At 51.3% G+C, this 24,426-nt stretch overlaps 4 protein-coding genes across 5 annotated transcripts in view; 2 read left to right on the plus strand and 2 right to left on the minus strand.

Moving 5' to 3' along the window:
• Positions 1-2,135: 2,135 nt before the first annotated feature.
• MXD3 (MAX dimerization protein 3) lies at positions 2,136-6,480 on the plus strand. Its single transcript, XM_080804481.1, has 6 exons — positions 2,136-2,309; positions 2,587-2,692; positions 3,346-3,375; positions 3,505-3,619; positions 5,706-5,889; positions 5,973-6,480. Exons 1-6 carry the CDS (start codon positions 2,240-2,242, stop codon positions 6,086-6,088), a joined length of 621 nt encoding a protein of 206 aa, XP_080660607.1. The 5' UTR covers positions 2,136-2,239; the 3' UTR covers positions 6,089-6,480.
• Positions 6,481-6,734: 254 nt separating this feature from the next.
• On the minus strand, positions 6,735-10,035 carry PRELID1 (PRELI domain containing 1). The gene is made up of 5 exons (XM_080803599.1): positions 9,757-10,035; positions 8,962-9,187; positions 7,696-7,809; positions 7,502-7,580; positions 6,735-7,265 (listed from the first exon to the last, which is right to left on the minus strand). The coding sequence occupies exons 1-5, from the start codon at positions 9,846-9,848 to the stop codon at positions 7,117-7,119; spliced, it is 660 nt and encodes a 219-aa protein (XP_080659725.1). The 5' UTR covers positions 9,849-10,035; the 3' UTR covers positions 6,735-7,116.
• Positions 10,036-10,119: 84 nt separating this feature from the next.
• Positions 10,120-12,348, plus strand: RAB24 (RAB24, member RAS oncogene family). Of its 2 annotated transcripts, XM_080803600.1 has the most exons (9): positions 10,120-10,378; positions 10,464-10,609; positions 10,694-10,762; positions 10,972-11,050; positions 11,160-11,227; positions 11,304-11,403; positions 11,620-11,670; positions 11,802-11,864; positions 11,984-12,348. In XM_080803600.1, exons 2-9 carry the CDS (start codon positions 10,493-10,495, stop codon positions 12,046-12,048), a joined length of 612 nt encoding a protein of 203 aa, XP_080659726.1. In that variant the 5' UTR covers positions 10,120-10,378; positions 10,464-10,492; the 3' UTR covers positions 12,049-12,348. The 2 variants fall into 2 exon arrangements, with proteins under 2 accessions (XP_080659726.1, XP_080659727.1); XM_080803601.1 differs by having other exon boundaries at positions 10,123-10,609; positions 11,952-12,344.
• A 2,278-nt stretch (positions 12,349-14,626) lies between these two features.
• NSD1 (nuclear receptor binding SET domain protein 1) overlaps positions 14,627-24,426 on the minus strand; it is a 146,422-nt gene continuing 136,622 nt past the window's right edge. The window contains 3 exon segments of the mRNA XM_080803602.1: positions 14,627-19,992; positions 21,588-21,792; positions 23,779-23,885. Coding sequence (XP_080659728.1) covers positions 18,362-19,992; positions 21,588-21,792; positions 23,779-23,885 — 1,943 coding nt within the window. The 3' untranslated portion in view covers positions 14,627-18,361.

Here is a 24,426-nt window from a genome sequence, read left to right on the forward strand (position 1 = left end):
CTTGGGGTGGTCACTCGGGTGCTCTTGCAGCCGCACTCTCCCCTTGCACAGCTTGCAGTGGGAGCGTCTCTGGCTCTTCAGGTGGGCCTTGCTCCCTTCTGCAGGGAGCTCTCTCCCTTCAGAACCACTCTCCTCCATCTTCTCCCCCCTCCAGGGTTCGGCCTCCTGGGTCGTCGATGTCTGAATAGCAGGTTTGCGCCTGCGCTGCGTGGGTGCTGACTTCAATGAAATAAAATTGGGAATTCATTCCCAAGCCTAGTGACAGCCTCTCTTTAGACATAACCGATTTTGGGTGGAGGTTTGGAGGACCAGTCGGCCTGTTGTGGGCCTTGTCTGCCTCTCCAGCATCAGCCTGCAGTGTGCTCTTTGCTCTCTGTATTGCCAGCCACGTCGGCCTTCTTTTGGTCTGTCTACGTTCTTTTCAGCCTCAGGCCTTTGTACCTGTTGTTCCTGCGCCTGCAGGTCTCCCACAGACCTCCTATACAGAGATGACACCTGTTTAGCCGCTTCCCCAGAAAAACCTTCTCAGACCTCTCTGATCAGGACAGACGCTCCTTAGGACTTGCCTTCATGTGAGGACCTGTCAAAACTGTAACTCTGTTGTGTGTGAGCTCTGCAAAGGCAGGAGCCCTGTCTGGTTTTGCCCATTTTGTATTCTCCAGTCCTGGGCACAGAGCCTGGGGTCCAGGAACTGCTCTGCTACTATCATGAGTGAGTGGATGAGTGAATGGGTGGACAGTTCCAGGCAGCATTTTGGCTGAGCATGGCAGTGGTTCTTCTGGGAGTGACTCTTAGAGAAACCCAAAGGTTTTTTCCCCCTGAGGACTGGACTGCTAAGTATCATGTGTTTCCCAGGACTGTCTCTTAATAAATAATCTAGTGCCTCTTAGCCATTTCTCACTCAGCCCCCGCCTGGCTATAATGCTCCACCCTGAAACAGCTGCTTTCATCTTCTGGTCTCCACCCTTAGACTCACTGTTCCTGAAGGCATGGCCACACCTACTGGTGGCTACCCTTAGAAGTCACTGCATATACTCCTTTGGGAGGCTAAAAAGTCGTGTTAAAGAAGTGCTCCTGGACTCAGGCAACCAGGGGCTCTGCGGGAGGAAGAAACCTGTGTCTGGTTTGCACTGGCCTCAGAAGTCAGCAGCTACAAAGTACTGGGCACAGATGGGCAAGGGCTCTGATCCTGTGACAGTGCTGTCGTCACAGGGCTTCCCGAACATACAGGAGGGAGGTCACTTCCCGAGTCATACAGTTGAGAAGCAGCAGGGACAGGAGAGGAACCCAACTCTGTGGGCTCCAGAACCCTGAGCTCCTTAGCAAGCTAGTTCGCCTGCTTCCAGAGTATGGCTTGGCTTGGGAAATTGGTACCCTACTGACAGTTTTTGTAACCAGCAGTAGCTTCCCTGCAGATGACAAGGAGCAGGAGGAGCCAGGAGACTATTCCCCTTCACGACAATAGGAAGCTGAGGCCCAGCACGGGCATACAGGGGCAGATGGCAGGCCGGCGAGGGTACGGACCCTCGAGCGTAGGAGCGGATCTGCGCCCCCTCCCCCGGCGCCTGCGCACTGCGGCTCCGTTCCCCGCCCAACCCCGCCGCGATAGCCCGGGTTTTCAAATTTGAAACCTGCTCCTTTTCCCGCCTGAACGTGTTGACCAGCGGAGGGAGAGGGCGGGGCCGCACGCAGCCAATAGTGCCTCAGAAGCTCCCAGGCCCCGCCCCGAAGGTGACGGCAGCCAGCCGCAGGAAGCATGGGGCAAATGGGTGAGGGTGTCCGCCGGCCCCGCCTCTGCGGCGCCCACGTGCAGCGACCGAGATGAGCCCTCCCGGAGACCAAGGGCCCCCAGAGTACCATTTTAGGTGCAGAGCCTTCGCCATCAGCTTGGGACTGGAAACTGAGACCCTGATACACTTAGCAGCTCAGGGTCGTTGAGCAAAATGGGCGAGACGCGGCCCCCTTTAGCGGGGAGATTCAAAGGCTGAGCCTGGAATCGGCGCCCATAACAGCCCCGGGAGTCTGAGCGGGGGGCGGGCTCGAGGAGGTGGTTGGCTGTTCCCTGGCCCCTTGGGGGAGGGGCGGGGCCAAGGGCTGGGCCGTCCCAGGGGCGGGGCGTCCCAGGGGCGGAGCCGGGCCCCTGTGTTTGTTGCACCGTGTCAGTTACATTGTAACAAAAGTGGTGCAGCCGCTCTTAGGGCCAGCACTCTAGGCCCGCCCGCCGCCCCCTGTCGCCGACATGGAATCCGTGGCCAGCAATATCCAGGTCCTGCTGCAGGCGGCGGAGTTCCTAGAGCGCCGTGAGAGAGGTGAGGAAGAACTCTTGGCTGGTCTCCAGACGGCAACCTCGCTGACACAGGCCTGGGCTGGACTTGACTCCCAACAAGGATGGCATGCATGACTTTAGGCAGTAGCCCCGGGGCACCCCGCCCTCAAGTTGTTGGGGGGAGGGGTCCCCGGGCTGTCGGACAGGGAGAGGTTGGGGAAATGGCCCTGGCACCAAAAGCCCTTCCCTGACCGTGCCTTGCCAGGGGCGCCTGCTGGGACCAGCCCCAGGCTGAAGCGGGCTGGGGCTCTCTCTGGCAGAAGCCGAGCATGGCTACGCGTCCTTGTGCCCGCACCGCAGTCCAGGCCCAGTCTACAGGAGGAGGAAGCGATCCCCCCAAGCTTCTGGCGCGCTGGACAGTGGGCGGTGAGGAAGGCTGGGGATGGTTGGGGGAAGAGGGGGGATGGGTGCCATCCCTCATGGGGCCTCACCTTTGCCCACTTCCTCCTTGTTGCTTGTATCTTCTGGGCCAGGTACCCTACTCTGGAGGCAATTCAGATCTCTCCTGCCATCTCCTTACTCCCCTCTGTTCATTCAGGGGCTATTTCTTGAGCACCCCGATGTGTCAGAAACCATAAACAAGAGACTTCAGGGTCCTTCCACTCACAATCTTGCACTCTGCATCTCCACTCAATTCCCGTCCCCCCTCCCCCCAGACTTCTCTTTTCTCTTCTCATCCCTTTGCACATGCTAATCCCTCCAATTTTAAAGCCTCTCCCTCCACTACTCTACTTTGGGTAGCATGTTTCTGGCCCAGCTCGACTGTCACCTCTGTCCAGGAAGCCGTTCCTGACTGCTGGTCAGGGGCCTCGTTTGGACCCCACAACCACCTAGGCAGGCCTCAGCATTTGGCTTAGTATCTCTGCCTCTGCCTGCCGGCTCCAGTGCTCAAGGCTGGTACAAGGGCCCCACATTAGGCTAGTTTGGGGCCCACATCTCTAGTGGATTTTAAGTCCCTGGGACTGAGGGTGTGGGTAGTAGCTGACACCCCCTCACCTCATCCTCCCTGGCATTGGCAGGTCTGTGCACAACGAGCTGGAGAAACGCAGGTGAGTCCCAGCTTTGCCCTGACAGCACTGGGCCCCAGGAACCATCTGCCTCTGGCCTTCCCTCCCCTGCTGTCTGTCTGGCCAGCAAGGCTAGGCTGGCACTGCCCTCCAGACCCCTTCCCCCCGCAGGAGGGCCCAGCTGAAGCGGTGCCTGGAGCAGCTAAAACAGCAGATGCCCCTGGGGGCTGACTGTGCCCGCTACACCACCCTGAGCCTTCTGCGCTGGGCCAGGACACACATCCAGGTAAAAAGTTCCTGCGGTGCCCTGCAGCCAGCCTGCCAGAACTTGTGAGACGTGTAGTGGGGAGGGGCTACGTGCAACTGGGGAGAGAGGCCTGAGGTAACAGGCCAGCTGTGGGACATGGGACTGTTCTCTGTGCTTTTGGCTTCCACTGTGTTAAGTAGGAAGAAAAGCAGAAAACAACTCAAAGAGGATTGTTCTGAGGCTTAAGCGAGTTTGCCCAATAAATGCTCATGGTTATTAGGGCTATTATCAATTCAGTCCTAACTGAAGTCACTCAGCCTCTCTGGACTTGGTTTCCCTCTCTCTACAGAGGGGCATGGCTGTTGAAAACATTCTGATGTGTTCCATGTCAGGGTCCCTAGGACTGCAGAGGTTTCTGCTCTCCCATCCTTCCAAGGCCTCCCATTCTGAGCCGTCTATTCTGATGCCATTTTGGGAGGCAGTGCCAGAGGCCAGGAGAGGGGAAGGACAGAGAAAACCAGTCACTCCTCCCAGCATCCTTCTGTGGCCTGGGCTATGCTCAGTGCCCCCTGGTGGACAGGAGTGGGGTGTGCGGGCTCATGCCCCACGCAGACCCAGATTGGGGGGGTGGATCGGGGAACTAAAAGTAGCCTCTGAAACAAGAGGCCTTTTCCTGCCCCCCTGGCCCTCTTCACAAAGAAATGGGGGCACGGCCAGGCCAAGGACCGAGGAGCACAGCTAATGAGAGGCAGAGTTAGTAACCCAGGCCCAAGTCCGCTGCCTTGCAGTTTCCTTCAACAGGTGTTTATCAAGCACCTGTTCTAGGAACCAGGGGCTGTGGCAGACCCAGATCCATGTGCTATGCAGCAAATCAATCACAGTGCAGGGACTGTCAGCTCTGCCCCACAGTGCCCGTGTCCACTCATTGTGCTGAAGAACACCCTAGCCTGGTAGCAGGCCTGTTTCTCACCTGGAGCTCTCCTGGCCTGGTTCTTAGAGGGATGATGTGTGCCCTGTGGGGGCTGGCTGGCCCATGGGCAGACCTGGGGATTGCTCCTTCCTTGAGGCCCTATCACCCCTCCCAAGATAGGGCCCTTGAGGCCCTAACTCCCTGACCTCCTGTTTTGCCTCTTCTGGGCTGCCCTCCACATTGCCCTAGAATGTAATTTGGAGCACACAGATCTGTCCAGGTTGGTTTCCTGCTGGAAAATTTCCATGGCTCGTGATAGGACAGTCTCAGTTCCTTACTTCCTATGAAACTATAGGCCCTTCACAGCCGAGGTGTTGCCACTGGTTTGCTTTTGGTCTCATGTCTTCCCATGCCCTACCAGAGAAGCTGAATCCTCCATGATCTTCCCAGTTTCCCTCTGCTTGGATGCTGCTTCTTGCCCCATCTTTGCCTAGGGAGCTCTTACTCATCTTTCTACACCCAGTACAAATGTCCCCTTGTTCGGTTCTTGTTGACTGAATGCAGGCTTCTGCCCAGCCAGGGCTCTGGTGGGAGAACCCTTAGCACTCCAGTCCCTAGACCCCAGGCTGGCAGAGCGTGAGGGGGATTAATGCTAAAGTTCTAGGGTTCCTGGGAGGGTCTTAACCAGGAGTGACAGACCCGCAGGCTTTGGTCTGTAGTTTCTAAAAAATTTAAATTAGCTGCCAGCATTTAAAAGGATATTTGACATGGAAAAGTCTTTCAGCTTTTCTTAAACTGGGCAATGTGGCGGTGCTAGGCCCATTTGCATATGGCTGTAACCAGCTAGAACCTAGAGGGGGGCCACCTCCTTGAGCTGTAGGGCCCACTTGCCACCATGTCACAGGCCTCCCCGGTCCCTGCTGCTTGCCATGGAAAGACTCCCATTACTTGATGACGCCCTGACCGCCCGAGACTGGGATGCCCTTCCCAACTCACCCATACTGTGTGCTCACAGGGCATGTATGTGGAACCAGAGGGCAGGAGGGCTGGCTCCCTGGAGGCTATGGGAGCCACCCTCTGGAACCCAGATTCAGTCACCCCCGCCTGGAACAGGCCGTCACCAAGTTGGCCACAGTCCGCTGTAGAGTGGTGCTGGGGTGAGGCCCGAGCCCCCAGGCAGCTGACCCAGGGCCCTCACTCCCTTGGGACTTGTAGAAGCTGGAGGAGCAGGAGCAGCAGGCGAGGCGGCTCAAGGAGAAGCTGCGCAGCAAGCAGCAGAGCCTGCGGCGGCAGCTGGAGCAGCTCCGGGCACCAGCAGGGCTGGGAGAGAGGGAGCGGCCCCGGGCGGACAGCCTGGACTCCTCAGGCCTCTCCTCTGAACGCTCAGACTCAGACCAAGGTGAGTGCCCCGAAGCCAAGGAGTCACAGGGGTGGCGTGGGCTGAGCCGGCCAGGTATCCTGACTGGAACCCTACCTGTGCAGAGGAGGTGGAGGTGGACGTGGAGAGCCTGGTGTTCGGGGGCGAGGCTGAGCTGCTACGGAGCTTCAGCGCAGGCCAGGAGCACAGCTATTCACATGGCAGTGGTACCTGGCTATAACCTTCACCGCCCCGGAGCAGGCCTCCACCCACAGACTGCCCTTGGCTCTGAGCGGGGAGCCCCCCACCCGCCCCAAGCCTCAAGGGCTGCTTGGAATGGACTAAAAGGACCCTTACATGGGAACAGGTGCCTGCCCCCCACCTTGCCACTGGCTGCTGGCAGTCCCTCCTTGGGGAGGGGTGCCTGGGTTTCCCCTGAGCCCTGCAGGGCAGGCAGCTTGGGCCTGGGCCACCCTTCCAGGCATTTTTTGTAGCACTTGGCTCTGCTGTCCCCACGGCGGGGGGGTGGGGGGCGGCAGGAAGCCTCTTGGGCCCTCACATTCCTTCCTAGAGAAGGCCCCCTGACTTTTGTCCCAGATACTGTACAGTATTTTCATTAAAAGCCTCTTTACTAACTTCCTGTCCGTGATCCTGCCTGATGAAAATGGGGAACTCTCAGTCACGGACAAACTGGAAAAGAGGAAATGAGATCAGTAGCCATGTCTGACACCGTGCATTGTACCAGGCAGTGTCCCTTTAATCATCACAGCTGGAGGCTGCTCTGTTTCACAGGTGGCACTGAGTACGAGACTTGCCCAAGGCCCAAAGCCAGGAAAGTGTGGAGTCAAGGTTCCAACTAAGTTTTCTGACTCCAGAGCTAGGGCTCATTGAATTCAAGAACTATTTATTGAGTGCCTGTTATGTGCTAGATACTGTTCCAGGTACTTGGGACACATCAGAGAACATGACAAAGGTCCCTGCCCTCATGGAGCTTACAGTCTGGTGCTTCCTAGCCCTGTACCTGCAGGCTGTCTGGGACCGGGCAGGCCCCCGCCCCTCCCTGTGCCGGATGTGGGCATCCACAGGCCTGGCTCAGACGTGGGCAACATGCCTTCTGCACTGTTGGTGCCAAACAGGACATCCAGCCCCAACCCACCCAGACAGCAGAAAGGGCTGGAAGTTGACTTTTAATAATAAAGTACAAGGGGGACAGGCAGAGGGATTCGAGCCAGGTGGTCAGGTGTCCTACCGCGCTGGGGCCTGGGCTAGCTACACGAAGTGCTGCTGCTGCTGCTGCTGCTTGGTGGCTGCCTTGCTGGCAAGGTCCTTGGCCTTCTCTGTAGCTGCCAGTGCTGTCTCCTTCGCCTTCTCCTTGGCTTCCTTGGCTGTCTCAACGAGGGTTTTGGAAGGGGCTTCACCTGCAGCAAAGAGCAGGGGCTGGATTCAGAAGACTCCAAGAAGACCCACCTCCACACCCCTCCTCCCCAATATTCCCCCACCTTGGGCCAGGCCCCTTCTGAAGGGTGGTATTTGCCCCAGGGTACAGATGAGGAGTCCCAGGCTTAGAGTGGGGTGGTGACAGCTGCAGATTCCAACACCCGTCAGGGCCGCTAGGACTGCACCCCAGGCTCTTTTTGTGCCCAGAGCCCCTCACCCTGCAGCTTGGCCAAGATGTACTCAAAGCCCTTCATAGTCTTGGTCACATTGCTTTTGAACCGGGCAAGACCAAACTCCTGGCAAAAGAAGAAAAGGGGGTTAGGATTCTGAACTTCCCACAGACCCCTAGCCCAGCCTTCATGCCAAATGCCTGGGCCCCCAAAGCCCCAGCACCCCCACAATGCTGCTCACCTGGACAGCTCTGGAGACACCAAATAAGCTAGAGGAGACCCAGGCTTCCCGGCGGATTTCGGTCCAGCCGCTGTTATCAGAGTTCACACAGTAAACACATCGTTCCTCCACCACCTGTGCAGGGAGTCAGGCCAACCACAATTGAGTGGGAGTCTTTAACTTCATCAACTTGCACATAAATTTGATCACCTGCCTCTTTTTCACAGGTTAAGGCAATAAAGTGAAAAATCCACTTCTTTCCCCTACTGTGTTCCCAACCTTCATTTCAGGAAGAGAGCAAGAACATAAAAAGGGCCACTTTGCTCTCTAAAACCTCTCCTCTGACCCTGGACTTGGTTTGGTAGCTTTAGGTGCAGTGCTTTTAGCCTGCCTGCCACCCACTGCAGCTCCTGAGCTCCCCGACAGGCGAAGTAAAAATGGAAATCAGGCAAACGTCACAGCTATCAACTATCAGGATCCTGGAACCAGGACTTCCAGGAGCAACACTTACAAGACATGTCTCACAGCTGTATCACTTATATTTGTAATTTACGAAAACAGATTATGCCCTCAGGGTAGTCAGCTATGAAGCCTTCAGAAAACTCTGGGGCAGAACCTCAAGGTGCCTGCTCACTGTGACCTTGCAGGGCACTTCCTCTCTCAGAACCTCACTTCCCTCTTTGCACAATGGAGAGTAATACCTAGCTCCCAGAGCCACTGTGAAGAAGCTAGCTGAGAAAAAGAATGAGCTCTCTGAAAACTTTTGCAGTATTCACACGTGAGATGATACTGCAGGACGTTCCTTTAACCATGGGTTTTCCAGCTTTTTTATAGGCAAGAAATCAAGAGGTATACGAACCTTTCCTCTCAAAATCTTCAGGCAAAAATCCATTACATAAGACAGATAAAGTGGAACTCCTCTAATCATCATGGGCAAGGGGCCCAGATTCTCTCCCCTCAGACACACAAAGAACTGCTTATGGCTTGATGCATTCCTGTTTGAAAATCACTGCCTCCTTCCCTTCAGCATCACTTTTGTGGGCCCAAACAGTAAGTGTGCCAGGTACACTGAAGGTGCTCTGTATTTAGTACTTGGGACAACTCTGTAACAAGTACCCCTCCCCCACAGCATGAATGAAAAGACTAACTGGCTGAAAAAAATCATCTGAGTTTATACTCTAGTTTACTCCCCAATAACCCAAATCTGCCTCAGATAATAGAAGCTCCATGGCTTCCTAGCCATATATACCTGGAGTTCTGGGGAACTAAAGGGGAGGGTAGTCTCACCATCAGCCGGGCGTGGTTGATGTTCCAGGTGAAGGTGGTCATGGTCTGGTTCTGCGGGTCCACAATAGAATCCTCCAGGATGTACACCGAGTGAGCGACATTGGCAGGAAACAGCCGCTCGGCCCAGCGGGGCATCCTGTTGGTCTTGGTCAGGAGACGCCGGGACAGGAGTTTCTGGTCAGGGGTCACCTCCCGGTGCACTATGTCTTCCGTCAAGACATGTTTGCTGCCAAGTATCAGATGAAGGTGACCCTCGGGTGCATGCCGCTAAAAGACTGCCCGCTGGGGTTCCCCTCTGGAGCTTCCCGGCCCAGAATGGCCATGCCTTCCCCAAACTTGCAACCATAAGTAGCGTGGCTCAGACCTCAACTAGAGTTCCTTGTGACTATCCGAGGGCAAATTCCAACTCCCGCCCTCTTGCAGACCAGATTCCAGCGGGGACTGGACCTCAAGATCTATTACACCAGTGGAGAACGCCACAGGGAGAGGAATAGGCCAGCGCCGGGATTTCCAACTTCAAGATCCCTCCCAACTGCTGTGCCGCCGCCTCTTCCTGTCTCACCACCCCGAAATGAGAGAACCTTGGACTACGGCCTCAAACCACCGCCCGGGCCCAGCCTCCTTCCACTACCTTGCAGGCCTGGCCTGGCCGCTTCTCGGATAGTCTTCTTACCCTAAAGATCGCCCCGGTTCCGACGGTGCCCTACCTCGGACTCGATGTCGAGTCTCTCCCGGACCCATACTTCGATCTCCAAACAGCGAGTGGAGAGGACTGCTCTTTCCAGGGCCACGTACCTATAGGGATTCGGGTACCGCTGCCAGAAGGCAGCGAACACTTGGTCCCAGGAACTCCGGAGCACGCTCTGGCCCAGGAAATACTTCACCATCGTCCCGGCCGGGGCGGGCTCAGCACCCGCGCAGCATCAGGGGTGCGAAGCCCGGAGTGGGGCACGCGGAGACCGGACCGGGGCTCGGCGCACGCCCGCCAGGCTCGCAGCTCAGTCACCACCGCGCCGCGCCCAAGGAGCCGCCACCGCCATGAGGAGTTGTCGAGCCGCGCGCAACTTCCGGCGCAGCGGCGCTGTACCCACCACTTCCGGCGCCCTCCCACGTGACCCCACGGTTCCGCCCCCTCACCCTTTACCACCTCCCCCCTCCCCCGCGGGAGTCGCGGCGCTGCGGGTCGGATCCAGGTTGAAGGGGCCCCCAGGTTCCGTGGGGATTCCGTGCCAGAGCGACCCCTAAGCCCGGCGAGGGAGCTGGGTGGCGGTATGCGGCGCCGTTGAGGGCGCTGCCGCGCGGGCTTCCAGGCCGCCCCGAGTCCTGGGCTCTTCGAAGGAGATTCAGCGCCTGGGGCCGAGCAGCGGGGGCAGAAGCGGACGCTGTCTGAGCTCCAGCCGACGCGGTGTCTCCAGTCGTAGGTTGGCGCCTGGGGTTGGGGACCGAGGCTTGGGCGCTGCCTGCCCGAGCGGAGATCCGGGCTTGCCTCCACCCCCGCTCAGGACCCTGACGCCGGTGAGGCGGCCCCGGGATGAGCGGGCAGCGCGTGGACGTCAAGGTGGTGATGCTGGGCAAGGAGTACGTGGGCAAGACAAGCCTGGTGGAAAGATACGTGCACGACCGCTTCCTAGTGGGGCCCTATCAGAACGTGAGTGCGCCGCGCGGGGCCCGGCACGAGTGGGGAGGGAGCTGGTCCGCACCCGCTACCCTGATCACTTCCCCCTGATTGCAGACCATCGGGGCCGCCTTCGTGGCCAAGGTGATGTCCGTTGGAGACCGGACGGTGACTCTAGGTATTTGGGTAAGTCCCCTGGGCACGCAGTCCTGAGAAAACCCATTCATGAGGAGGCTTACATTCTCCTATTATCAGCTGACTTGTCTCGTAGAGGCCATTTTTCTATTCTAGACCCCAGTTTAAAAATAGGGGTCTGGAGGACGTGGTGTTAGTTTGCAGTCTTGGGGAGTAGCTAGGTAACTCAGGCCAGGGCTGAGCCGCCCCCTGCTCTTTAGGACACAGCAGGCTCTGAGCGTTACGAGGCCATGAGCCGAATCTACTATCGGGGCGCCAAGGCTGCCATCGTCTGCTATGGTAAGAGGGGTTCTGGCCTGTTCCTCAAACAAGAGGGGGTGGGTGTCAGGATGGCCTCAAAGAACAGCCCCTGATCCTTGGTTGTGTTTTCTGCGTGTCCCCTATCAAGACCTGACAGACAGCAGCAGTTTTGAGCGGGCAAAGTTCTGGGTGAAGGAACTGCGCAACCTAGAGGAGGTGAGTGCCAGACCTCACCAAAGGCCTAGGGGCTGGTGGTCCACGGGAGTGACTCTAACCTTGTCTTCTGCTCCAGGGCTGTCAGATCTACCTGTGTGGCACCAAGAGCGACCTACTGGAGGAGGACAGGCGTCGTCGTCGTGTGGACTTCCACGACGTCCAGGACTATGCAGAGAGTAGCTGTTGCTCAGCTCCCTGGGGGTGGGGGAGGGAGGTGGCTGCTTGGGTGGAACACAGAAAATAGGGACTGCCTTAGCTGCCATGCCAAGAGCCCTCAGGAAGGTCTTCTGGCTTCCCTGGTGTAGGGTCTATTAGGTTCCCTGAACTGCCAGCCTTTTCCTTTGTATCCACCTGATTCTCAGGTAGGAAGCTTTAGTCACTTCTCTTTACAGATATCAAAGCTCAGCTCTTTGAAACATCCAGCAAGACAGGCCAGAGTGTGGGTGAGTGCTGTCCGGGTCCTCACAGCAGGAACAGGCAGGGGCGCCAGAGAAGAGCCTAGAGGGCTGGGTTACTGGGTGATTCCAGGGTTACTGGCTTTCAGCCCTTACTGACTTGTCCTTTTTCCTGCCAGACGAGCTCTTCCAGAAAGTGGCAGAGGATTACGTCAGTGTGGCTGCCTTCCAGGTGATGACAGGTGTGTGTGCGTCCCCAGCCTCTCTGGAGACTTCTTTTAGGCCCACAGCATCTGGCCCCCTTCACGAGTTACCTGATCCCCAAACAGAATGGTGCTGAGCTGCCACCTCTCTTTGACAGAGGACAAGGGCGTGGACCTGGGCCAGAAGGCAAACCCCTACTTCTACAGCTGTTGTCATCACTGAGTCACCACCATTCATCTGCCTAGGGGAATTAAAGGAGTTCCCCCAGAAGGGCTAGACCTAGCTCCTGTCTGGGCTTGAGTGGTCGTATGTCTGAGCTACCCCTGGTCCTCATGGCAGCAGAGGTGGCACCTGCCTGTGCTGGCCCGTGAAATGGAGGCAGCATTGGGCTGACTGATGGGCATGAGGAGGGTAAAGGCTTATTTGGATGCCAGGCTCCTGTCCTGGACAACACTTGTGTCTGCAGATTATTTAAGTGGCTTTTGATTTGTAAATAAAATCAATGCACTGTGAATCACACTCAGCCCCTCTCCCTGCTGTGTGGATTAGGTGCCAAGACACCTAGTTTTGGGGCCACCCGGCTGGTCTCACTTATTAAGGCTGCTCTCAGCTCTTACTCTTTCAGAAGCCAAGTAATTTCACTCCGGGATTGCATCTGAGATAATGTAGAAACAAAGGGGCCTTGTCCTGTTCTTTAGGGGGGACAAAGATAAGTAAGGGGCTGGGGTTGGGGCAATGCGAAGCTCACGCAAGGCAGGCACTTAAGTGGTGTCCAGAGATCAAAGGGTCAAGCACTCCTACCTCAGACTGGCTGGTTCTACCACTGCTTCTGTCACATCTAGGTCCATGAGTCATGTCTGTGGCTCAGATTCTAAGCTTCCCAGCAACATACTACAAGGTGGCTTAATGGAAGAAAATTTTAAGTTTTGTAAGACAGAACGGTCTTATAGATCCAGACTGGAATCCAGTTCAGCTATCAACAGAAAAGTTACCTGAACTTGGCCTGAGTTTCTCATCTGTAAAATCCGGTGACCACTACCCAGTTCAGGGCTGCGAAGACCCTGAACAAAAAGTTAACTTTAGAACTGAATGTTTGCCTTTCCACACTATTCCCCAGAGGGCTTTCTGCTGAAGGGCAGGAAGTTCAGGACTAGGTCAGAAGGAGAGACAGACTCCCAAGACTCCCCCAAGGTATATCTTTGGGTCTTAGAACTATCAGGTGTTAGGGTGGATAAAGCTGGTGCTTCCTGTTCAGCTAAAAACCATACGGCAGCCCTTTTCCAGTACTGAAGGCCTGGCGGCTTTGCCTCTGCTTTCCTGCCTTAGGCCTGGGCCAGGTCTTCTGCAGTGCCTAGCACCTATTTCTTAAGAACTAAAGACATGGCCAGAATGGTCAGACTCAACGCTCAGAAACAACTTTGGTTCCACTTCCTTTTTAAAAACCAATTCCTCAAAATACCCTTCCTTTATGGGTAATGGAAGCTTCCTGTATAGGAGCTGAAACTGACACCAGCCACTCCCAAAAGAAGTGAAAGACATTTCTGGCAGCTGGTGGTGCTGGGAGGAAACCCACACCACTCCTGGAGATGCTCAGAGGAGGGGCTCACCTCCACCATGTCCCCAACCTGGGAACTATCTCAGAGGCTGGTTTCTGCTCTCACCCCAAGCCCATCCTCCCTCCTGTTAAGCTACATCTCCCCACGGACAACAAACAAAACACAGGGCAAGGGCCATTAAGAGTAAAGTTAAACTTTACTTTACAGTAATTTTTTTCTATATACAAAGAATTACAGTACATGTTTATGGGGACTCCTACAGGGCTCCCCTCTTTTTCACTAAGAGTTTCACTTACAGCTGACAATCTATGGGGGGAGGAAGGGGCAAAAGACCAGTGATGGACCTCAGCTGATACCCCCCCCCGCCCCTTTCTTAAAAATATATAGATCTCTATTGTCAGCTTGTTTCTTTGCCAAGACTTAGAAAGCTGCTCTTCCATGAGCTCCTGTGTGCTGCACTCACCCATCTTCAACACACTCCTCTACACGCACACACCGGCAGCACCCACCTCGGACCTGGAGACCGTCTGTTCTCTGCCCCTACCCTGGAAGTCTAAAGCACCACAACCATTCATCTCTGCTCCTACTCCCTGGGCACATCTGTCCACAAAGCTTTACTTGACTTCCAGGGTGTTAGACCTGAAGCCCCTCAATAGCCTGATGGTTTGAAAGTCATGGGAAAGCAGCTCTAGAGAAGGGACCACGTGAGAGTTTAACATGATTTTGCTTACACTGGTAGGAAACATTTCTCAGGCTGTGGATTTTTAATTAAAATAAACTCTTTCCACTTCCTTAAGAAATATTACCCTTAATCTTCATAAGCAATTGAGGTGCTCCCATGAGAGTAGAAGAGGTAGAGAGGGGTACAAGGTAACACAAAGAGAACCCCACAGGCGGAGCTCTCTACCAACCTGTTCTAGGCATTGTGGACCGAGGCTACACCAAGTGACAAGGTGACACCAGCCCTGAGAAACTCAATGGCCACCCTCATCTGGATACAGCATCTCTTCCACCTAGGATTACAGTGACCCCCTCCAGGGTCGGGTGCAGGTTTCACTGAGGCTCTGCCTTCTCTAATTTAGCCTCAAATGATTCTACACAGAATTTCTTCCTCCCAAACAGGAACCTGGGTTTCTTAACTCACCAGTCCCTCAACCCTTGGCAGTGCTTATTTATACCAGAAAATTAGCACCATCATTACATTTTTTTATGTTCAAAGCAATTATCTATTCTTATTTCAATTTGTACTACAGCAACCTCTGGCCCTGCTGCACTGGCCCTAGGAAGCTCAGCTGAGAGCTAACTGGCTACAGCCAATGGAAGTCTCATGCAGCAGCTACCTAGCTCTAAGTGATCTGGAATGTCTAGCACATGAAACAGCCCAAGCATTACTTAGCAGGAAAAGGGGCTTGTGGCAGCTCCTTTCTTGCCATGATCTCAGGTGAGGAGACTGGACCACTCTGACCTCCTGGTTGACAAACCGCAAGAGGATGACAAGATCCTCCTAAAAAGCCTTAGGAGAAAACCCACTATATAGGAGCTGAGGGCAAAATCCATACACGGTTAGTGCTTTCCTGATTCCTTTCCACAGGGGAAGGTGCCAGGACCAGACTTCCTTCCTGCCATTCTGTTCTCATGATGTGACCTGGGAGTCCAGCTCCAGTGAGGAGATACTACTGAGCCTGGGAAAGGATCGCTGATGCACTTCGTGCCCCGACTGTAGTGTGGGGTAGAGAATGTGAAGATAAAATAATTATTTCCATCAATGCTAAAGATGCAGATTGGGTTCACTAGAGGACCAACACAGTGACTTAAGTCACCTCAACTCAGTAACTTCAGGGGGAAGCAGACATTTAAAAACCTGGGATCCTTCTATAGCAATGATAGCTATTTTGCTATTAGAATGGGTTTGTTCCAGCAGGAGAAGCAAATGAGGCTTTGAATCCAAATCTCAACAGTTTCCATAAAATTCTTCTGACTTAACAGGGCAAGGAGAGATACTGGTTCTTTAGCTACCTATGGAAGTTGTGACTTCCCCTTTGGAAACGTTTCTTGGGGACTGGCTTAGAGGTACTTCTCTCTTGAGATCTTAATTTCCAGGCATTTGGCCGAATACCAAAATACCATCCTGCACAAAGATCAGGAGTTTCTAAGAGAAAAGCTTTCCTTTTAACTGCCAATTCACACCCTCTGGAGAAAAGGTCTCAGTACAAGGCTCCGGGAGAGTCCCCAAGGATGGCAGGGTCACTCCCTCCCCATTGTCCCCCATGCCAGAGTTTCAATTTCCTAACAGTCCTTTAACTCTGCTTCTAATTGTATGGTGACTGCTTTCTTGATGTTAACAATCTGATATCAGATGCTGCTATCAGTGGGTCTAATAGCTGAATTTCTAGTTTAATTCTACCTGAGAGTCAGTAACCCTTACAAAAGCCTGGATGTCCATCCATTTAGATAAAGAACTGCCCCCCCCACCGCCTCCCCCAAACCAGGCACAGCTCAAAAGTTGTTTTCCCAGGCAGGTCTGGAAGGAAGTAAATGGTGGAGAATGGAAAGAACCAAAACAAAACCACAAAGTGGCCAATGATGGCCCACCTTTCCCTCACTCCTTGTCCTGTGAGACATATCTAGAGCGGCTGTCAAGTCAATTACCTACCAAAGCCTACTTCAGAGAAGCTATTTCAGGATCAAACTTCTCCATTTAAATTTTTTACATAGCCTGCGCACACACACCCCTCCCCCCCAAATTCACAGTTTATTTCATGAAACAAAGAGCTACGGTAATTTAACACACAACATAGTGAAAGAAGATTCTGACAGTGCAGTGCGAATATCTTTTTCTGATCACAACTACAGATGACAGGAGAGAAAAGGGCACAGGACTGGCACCAAGCAAACCCTACTCATACAGCCTAAAAGATTAGGGAAAGGGACCTACTAGCTGCAGTTATATACTTATTATTCTCACACATGATAAATACTTAATATAATGAACTTTAATGTTCTGGGTGATTTCTTTAAAAATATCTTTTCCATGGTTTAAAATTTTTTTAAAAAGAAAATAAGATGCTTTGTTTTCTCTTCCTTTTGAACAAAGAGCTTTTCCTCTCTCATGATGTGGGAAGAGAGATAGGTTGAAAAGGGAAGAACTAGGCAGGTGGAATTTACAGAGGAGATTTCGAGGTCTAAATGGGATACAGAGAAAGGTCCCTAGACTTGGGACAGCCCTGCCCAGCCTCGTACCTCTGCCTGAGTTCAAGTGTCTCAACCCGAGACGGACTTTGGGGAATAAAAGCAAATTCTTCTTTTAATCTCTATATAAAGCGCAAATGCTTCTATAACTATTGTTCCCTCCTTAAAAGTGATGTAACCTCAAAAGGAACTTAGGAGGAGGAAATAGGAACAAAATACAGAATCTTGTGAGGGCGTAAAAGCCATAACTGAAACAGAATGGCCAGGAGACATCTGGGCCAGGAGATGGCCTGTTGGCTAAAGCTGCTGGCTAAGTTGGCAAAGCAGAGAGGTAAACACGTTTGGTCTAGGGACAAAGGAGGGGTGAGTGAATGGGCAGGAACTGGCCAAACAGCACTTCCTGTTGGCAGTTGGTGAGCTGGGTGAATGGTAGGGCAGGGTAGCACCAACAGATTTCCCAGCCCTTGTGCCCCAGCTCAGGGCAGCAGTAACAGATAATCAGCAGTTATGAGGAATCATCTCTCAGACTAGACACTGCTCTAAACACCACATCTTGCCAGTCACAGGGGAAGGGTTCTGGCCTGCTTCTGAACAAAGTCAGCAGGCAGGTGCTCTCAGTACAGAACACAGCAATGCTCAGGGATGGGGTGGTAGAATCCACCAGTGAAGGAGAGGACGCCCTCCATTCAGATAGGAGGGCAAAGGATCAGAAGAGAAGTAATTTTCCATCAAGATCTGGCACTCTCCCTGAGCTGGTGGTAGATCTAGCCCAGAGTTTGCCAGAGTTTCCCTATATCCACTGCCCGACTCTGAAATCTGAAAGCACCTGTTTGGGGGGCGGGCGTGGGGTGGGCTGATGTAAAAGAAGGAAAATCGGTAGAAAAGAAAGGTAAGCTTGCCAATTGCCTTCTTATACTTCAGAAAAGCTATGTCCTTGTAGAGCCCAGCCTCAACAACCAGCTGCTCTGCCAAGGACAGATTTTCAGACTCTGCACAGCCCAGACAAAAGCAGTAGTGGCTGCCCAGCCAACAGCTCCACTTGGCCTTGATGCAAACCCCTGCTCCCCACCCCCACCTACAGAGACTTCCACATGAGTGTGCGTGCATCACACACACACACATGCACACCCAACCAGGGGACACTTACTCAACACAACCACTTCTGGGGCCGTAAAGGACATTACAAAATGAGTCTGGTGCCCCAGGGCCCCCTCAAAACTTCCTGTTATTTCCTGACCAAAGCTTTGTCAAAACAGAATGGGAACCTAGGCAGGCATGTTGGGCTCACAGGGATCAGGTCTTATCTCTGTTATCTCCTGTCAGTGACTAGCACCTGGCCTAGCACATGTGAATGCTCAAAAAATCACCACTGATATGAACAGTTATCAGTTCTTCCCAAGTGTTCATTAGGTGCCCTCGGTGGGGCTCTGTAGGGCTAGAGAAATAACTCCGAGAGCTCCTCTATCTTCCAACCTGACCAGTGGAATTGAATCCCATGCTTGACTCCAGAGTGGACTTTTTATTTCAAGTTACCATGTGTAAAGGTTGGAGGAAAAAGACCCAAGTCTGTCTGTCTCCTTGGCTGGGGCCCACTTGGATTTCCATACATGGTTTACACAACCACATGCCCCCACTGGCTAATGTCACAAGAGTTCTGAGTGTTGGGATATAAGGAAAGAGTAACAGTGGAAAAGTGTTGGGGTCTGTTTTTTAAGAGGGGAAAAGAAGAGGATTTCCCTTCCCCAAGAACCCTGGGGGCAGCTGGTCTGGTCATGTGACATTTACTCATATTACTTCTGTTCTGACTCTGCACACTTGTGACTGGAAGGAGCCTGGTTAAGAGCTGGAAGTGTATTTTGCTCTGGTTTAAGGTCTTGCCCTCTTCCAAGAGACCAGCAAGTCTGTGCCAATGTCTGTGTGCTCCCAGAGGACCAGCAAGATGGCGATATTGTCTGTCCAGCCACCATGGGCCAGAGTCCTGGCCCTGGTGAGGCCTTTCCCAGGGCCCAGGGACTCTGCTCTGCAGTTGCCAACTTCTTCTCTTCAGTACAGAAGGAGGATGGGGCCTTCCCAAGAGGCCTGAAGGACTGCCCACTCTTGGCAGCAAGTCCAGGTAGTTGCTGGCCTCCGGCCATCTGCTTCACCTGCTTCACCAAGCCTGGTGTTTGGCTGGGAGGCCCTGGTGTCTGCTCCACCCCTGCAGGTGCTCTTCCTGAGGCCTGAGTTGTTGGCTCATATAAAAAAGCCTTGGCAGGGGGCTGAGAGAGAAGTCTGGCCTGGGTGAGTGATTTAACTGGTTGCCAGGAGTGCTCCGAAGGGACTGCTGCTTTCCCCGGTGGCTGAAGGACAGGATCTGACACACTGCCTCTCTCTACAGGTCGCGGCATCTGCCCCAGACCTTTGCTGGCAGTCCACGAGCTTGACTCCAACACTGGCATCTTCTCATCAACCTGTGGTGTGACCTCATGAGGTGAAGTAGCCCGTTCTTTCTGGTGAGGAGTCAGGTCTATGAGATCCATGACCAAAGCAGCTCTATTTTTTGACTGAGTATTCTGGTCCACGGGCCTCAGTGCTTTTTCTTTAGCTACCAGGGTCTGGACCACAGCTGATAGTACTTTGTCAGGAGGTGGGAGTCTCTGGGACAAAGAAGCATGGGATTTGTCTGGGGGCCTGTCTGAAGTCTGGGGTTTGGGACTGCTGGTGACTAGCAGTCTGTCTGGCGGTGGAAGTCTCAGGCCAGCAGGGACTGGGGTTTTCTCCAGTGACTGGGGCCTTGGGCTGGCAGCACCTATGGATTTATCCAGCCTTGGGTCAGCTGTCCCCAGAGGTCTTTCCAGTGGTTGGGACCTGACTGAGGTTGAGGAGCTTACTCCAGTCACTGAAGAGAGTTTGTCCGATAGTTGGGGTCTTGGTCCTGCCACTGCAGGTGGCCTGTCCAATGGCTTCTGGCTGGATAGCAAGGATTGGGGTTTGGTCCCTGACCCAGCAAGGTCCCTGACCCTATCTACAGGCTGGGCCCTGGAGTCAGTTCTGTCAGAAGGTCTTTCAGGAAGCGGTGGTCTCTGACAAGTCCCTGCCAGAGCTTTTTTGGACAGTGACAGTGTCTGGTTGGTGTCAGCAGGCAGCTTATCCAACATCTTGGGCCCCTGAGCAGCCACTCCTGATGAATGCTCTGCCAGGTGAGTGCCTGGGCCTGGAGGCAGCGGTACTGGGGGAGGCACATACTCACGGATCTCCCCAGGTTCCAGAGGGTTGGGCCCACACGGGTCATGCTCAGTACAAGACAAACGCCCATCCAATTTGGAGATAAAGAGCATCCCTTCCCGATGCTGCTTACAAAAGGAGCTGGGACACATCTCACAGAAGGAGGCTGCTTCCTTTCCACAGATGTCACACTGATGCCAAGGACACTCCCATTTCCCTAGAAACATAGATGTGAAACAAACGCTTAGGAAAATAAGCAAGGTGCATGAAATGAGCCATGGCCCTGAGCCTAAGTCAAGAGAGTGATTTCAAACTGCCACCTTCTACAGAGAGCTCATGCCACTCACCTGACACCTCCCTTGCCCCAGAATCTGATTCTCCTGTACAACACATAAAAATAAAAGCAAAGTACTAAGTAGCAACTGAGTATCAACTAAATATACAGGCAGGAGTAATTTCTTATTTCTATGACTATTTCTAGCAAGGGGGGGGGGGAGGAACCCAATGGTCCCCTTAGACAGAATGTGAAGATACTACTTCCACAGTCTTGAAACTCCATTATGTCTAATATAGCCTTTTAATATTCAACTCTAAAGGGATAATCTTAGCTATTTAAATTTCTGCTTATTTGGTTGTATTTAAGAACAGGGAGCAGATGTACAAATGTTTTGAAAAACTGAGCGGATTTTCCTTGCTCAGTTTCAAGTCTTGAAACTAGCACAAATTTTACCTGTACCGTCCACACAGAACCAGTGGAAAAGACCCTGACCTACCATCTATTTGCCCCCATTTCTTGACACCTGAGAGTCTCTGCCATGGATGGTATTTTGGCCCTGGCTCACAGTTTCCAAATAAACTATGCTAGCCGTGACTCCTGGCTCCCAGTCAAGACAAGTTCTATTGCAGCCTGGGCCAGCTACAACCCTGAGCTATTGATTCTGAAACAATTCTCCATCTCCACTTCCTGGCACTGACAAGTCATGCTGTGGCCTTGCCCTCACACTACCTCCGTTTCTATTATTTCATTTCCCTGGCAACCATACATTGAAGGAAAGCTAGTTCAGGAACAAACTCCTCTCACTCCCACCCCAAAGTCCTCTCTCTGCAATTCCTGGGAGTAGGCCTCTGGTGATGTAAATCTCCTCAGCTGGAGCGGCTCCCTACTGCTTTCTTGCCCCCATCAACAAACCAGACCACCTATCCAAGTCCCCCAAAAGTCTTCTAACGTCAAATCACCACTCAAAAGTTAGTAGCTTCTGCAGCCACAAACTCCTGACAGTCGATCTGCCCGAGAAGCTCTCTCAAGTGTCAGCAGACCGAGCTGCCTCTCCTTCATAAGGGAGTGCGTAAAGGGAACTAAAGGGGGGTCTAGTCCATGCCTCACTGACCGAAATAACCCCAAACTCCATGCTGTCTCAACCTTTCTTTCTGTAGAAAGGAAACATGACTTCGTGGCCTTGAAGTCAGAAAACCTGGCTTTCAGTCCACCTCCTCCATCTACATGCTCTATTGTGACAAGTCATCTCACCAAACTGGACTCTCAGTTTCCTCATCTGCATCATGGGAAGGTGAAAAGGTCTCATCTTTATGGGTTGCTGGGAGGATAAAATAACATAACATAAATGTAAATAAAGTGCTTGACATATAATGAGTAAGTTTCTGTTCCCTTCTCTATAACCTAGAATTCCAAAGCCTTTATTTCCAGAATGAGAACATGAACCATACCCCCTTCAACACTATGCATGGGAAGACAAAGGGCTCTGACAATTATGGCAGAGAATGAAGACCACTCTACATGGATCTGGCACCAACCTGCTGGTCGCTTGGTTAGATTTAGACAGTCAGCGTGGTAAACCTTCGGGCAGCCTGGCTTCTTACAGGAGACGAGCTGGCCAGCATCCCCACAGCTGAAACATTCATCCTCTCTCTCCTTCGTGATTTCACCCTGGGTCCTGCGCTTCCCCTGTTGCTTCTTCTTGAATTTCTTTGACTTTTCTTCTGTGGCAATGGGTTGATTCTAGAGGTCAGACATTGAGCAGTAAGCATTCTGTCAATATATTAGTTGTGTGATCTTGACCAGGTTAACTATCCTCTCTGAGCCTCAGTTTGTCCTCTGGGAAGAAACAGTCCTCATAGACTGTTGTAAAGACAAGAGAAAATGCAAGAAAGGTACCTGGTACATCACAGGTACCCAATAAATGGTTGCATTAATTCTAACTTTTCTATCAACTACTCCTGCCACCTGAATGAAATAAAAGAGGAAAAAAACCTTCTTTTTATAAACACACAAGGCTGGTGTTGAAGGTTATCCTTTCACTAAGTTTTACTTTTATGTTTGTCTAGGTGTGTATGTTTGTGTGTGCACACACATTTCTTTATTCAACAAACTTTCACTGAACACTTAGTGAGAATCATATGCTAGGAAGGCACAGAAAAATAATTCATGGCCCTTGACCTCAATAAGCTATGTGCCCTTCATCTATATCAAATTAGGTTCATATCCACTACTCCCCAAGACAGATCCTAGTGCAGCCAGCAGGTATCCTCCATGATCCCTGTACCCCACCCTTGGTTACCAAATCCCATGGGTTTCACATTATTTATCTTGGACTAGAAACATCCAGGATCAATCTGATCTATTACTATCCCTTAGTGATCTTCCATTTCTTAACTTCTGCCCTCAAATTTCTCTCTCACTGATCCATGTGTGAAATATTACATAAATGTTAAGGATGCAAAAACGGATATCCCTAGTGAATGTAATACCATTAAACCTGGGTTAAACTCAGTTATTGTTTTGATTTATAGGTAATAAACTGGACACCTTAAGGAACCGTTTAAAGACTGGTTAAAGACCATTTAACCGACTAAAGAAAAAAACCCTCAAATATAAACATAATTTTCCTTATTTATAAAAGAATAATTGGTGGGTGTTCACTATCTCTATGTGTTTTCGCTCAAAACAATTACTCCCGGGGTGCCTGAGTGGCTCATTCGGTTAAGCATCTGCCTTTGGCTCAGGTCATGACCCGGGGTCCTAGAATCAAGCCTCATGTCGGGCTCTGCCACTCCCCCTACTTGTGCTCACTCTCTGTCAAACAAATAAATAAAATCTTGGGGGGAAAAAAAAAGATTACTCCCCCTTTAGTTATTGGGTTTTGTGCTAATTTACATTTTTCAGTTCTTAACACTGACTTCCATAATAAAAAAAAGCATAATGGGAAATAACCAACTTGAGTCACTATGTACTTTTCATCAAAACTAAACTTCACTTTTCAGTGTAATGTAACTTAGGATAGAAAAATCTGGATGCATGCCCATTCATTATATAAAAAATTTAAGTCACTAAAGACAATGGTTAGTCACTAAAGACTATGCGACAGCAAGGAAAAAGATTTTATAATAATTAAGAAATGTAGGATACAGATTTGCAAGTAATTCTTTACAGAATTATAAGCCAGTTAAAATGCACATAAAAATTCAGAGAGTAAGAAACAACAATTCTTATACTTTGTTAAGATAAGATTAAGGGTCCTATGTTTATCTACAGTGTTATACTACATTCAGCATCTTAAATTCAATACTGGATTCTTTGAGATCTTTAAAAAGACAAAGAGAGGAAGAGAGAGACACACAGATACCAAGAATCTAAGAAGCTTATCAAAAATGTGAGTGAGATTAGCTGAGACCAATAAAGACATGGATAGTAACCTACTTTATGGCTTCCTATTTTATAGCTTTTGTCGCTAGAAAAGTATCACCAATTAGAAGTCAGACTGCTCAAAAAAACAAAAAACAAAAAACAAAACACTTCAACAACACCTATAGGTCTGCTCTTGAATAACCAAACTGATCATCAGAATGCTTAGTTAAGTGCCAGCAGCCCTACTGACAACAATCCAATGTCATTATTCCAAAGAGACATCTTAAAAGAGTCAGCTGTGCCATTGGTTAGGGAGGGAGGACCACACTATTATTTCTGATGGAAACATGTGGAAGGTACCTTTGGCCTTACACCCAAAAAGCCACTGCAGTTTGGGGCTCCACATTTGCAAACAGTCTTTCCATTCCCAAGACATTCTAGGTTGTAGTTGAAGGTAAGTTCAGTGCCTGCATAAAAGACCATGAAAATATTAGTATCTATGATTTTAATTAATTACTTCTGTATTAATCACAAAGGATACGGACTTGCAAGAGAACAGATTTTTCAGAGGACAGAAGGGATTTATTAACTCTAATCCCACTACAGTAATGAAATACAAAAATTCTAATCCTATAATATTATTAATCAGCAAATACAACTTAATAAGAGAAAAACTGATAAAGGTTAACAAGTAATATTTAAAATAACCTTTACTACAGAGATGTTAATTATCCTAAGTTGTTTTTTATTTTCTAATCAATTCAGATCCAAAATATTAATTCATTACCGAAACAAACAACAACTCACTGAGCTAGGCACTGGGAATGCAAGTATATGAAGAAAACCTGTTGATCTGTGCCAAACCTAGCAGAACTTAAGGGGATGACATCTCAATACAAAGTAATACTACAGAACTCTACACCACAGACTTGGGCCCTGGCTTTATATCCCTGTAATCACTATCTAGCTGGGTGATTTGAGCCCTGAATACATTTGTAAAACAGAGAA

Source organism: Martes martes (assembly GCF_963455335.1).
Source record: "Martes martes genome assembly, chromosome: 5".
NCBI lineage: Eukaryota > Metazoa > Chordata > Mammalia > Carnivora > Mustelidae > Martes > Martes martes.

What these genes read in the sequence shown, in the direction of transcription:
- MXD3 (XM_080804481.1), top strand. Translation starts at nt 2,240, where the DNA reads ATGGAATCCGTGGCCAGCAATATCCAGGTCCTGCTGCAGGCGGCGGAG. An exon ending in GGCGCGCTGGACAGTGGGCG is followed by an intron (nt 2,693 to 3,345) that starts GTGAGGAAGGCT and finishes TGGCATTGGCAG; the next exon opens with GTCTGTGCACAACGAGCTGG. An exon ending in ACGCTCAGACTCAGACCAAG is followed by an intron (nt 5,890 to 5,972) that starts GTGAGTGCCCCG and finishes CTACCTGTGCAG; the next exon opens with AGGAGGTGGAGGTGGACGTG.
- PRELID1 (XM_080803599.1), bottom strand. Translation starts at nt 9,848, where the DNA reads ATGGTGAAGTATTTCCTGGGCCAGAGCGTGCTCCGGAGTTCCTGGGAC. An exon ending in CGGTACCCGAATCCCTATAG is followed by an intron (nt 9,188 to 9,756) that starts GTACGTGGCCCT and finishes GATACTTGGCAG; the next exon opens with CAAACATGTCTTGACGGAAG. An exon ending in CATCTTGGCCAAGCTGCAGG is followed by an intron (nt 7,266 to 7,501) that starts GTGAGGGGCTCT and finishes TCTTTGCTGCAG; the next exon opens with GTGAAGCCCCTTCCAAAACC.
- RAB24 (XM_080803600.1), top strand. Translation starts at nt 10,493, where the DNA reads ATGAGCGGGCAGCGCGTGGACGTCAAGGTGGTGATGCTGGGCAAGGAG. An exon ending in TAGTGGGGCCCTATCAGAAC is followed by an intron (nt 10,610 to 10,693) that starts GTGAGTGCGCCG and finishes CCCTGATTGCAG; the next exon opens with ACCATCGGGGCCGCCTTCGT. An exon ending in AACTGCGCAACCTAGAGGAG is followed by an intron (nt 11,228 to 11,303) that starts GTGAGTGCCAGA and finishes CTTCTGCTCCAG; the next exon opens with GGCTGTCAGATCTACCTGTG.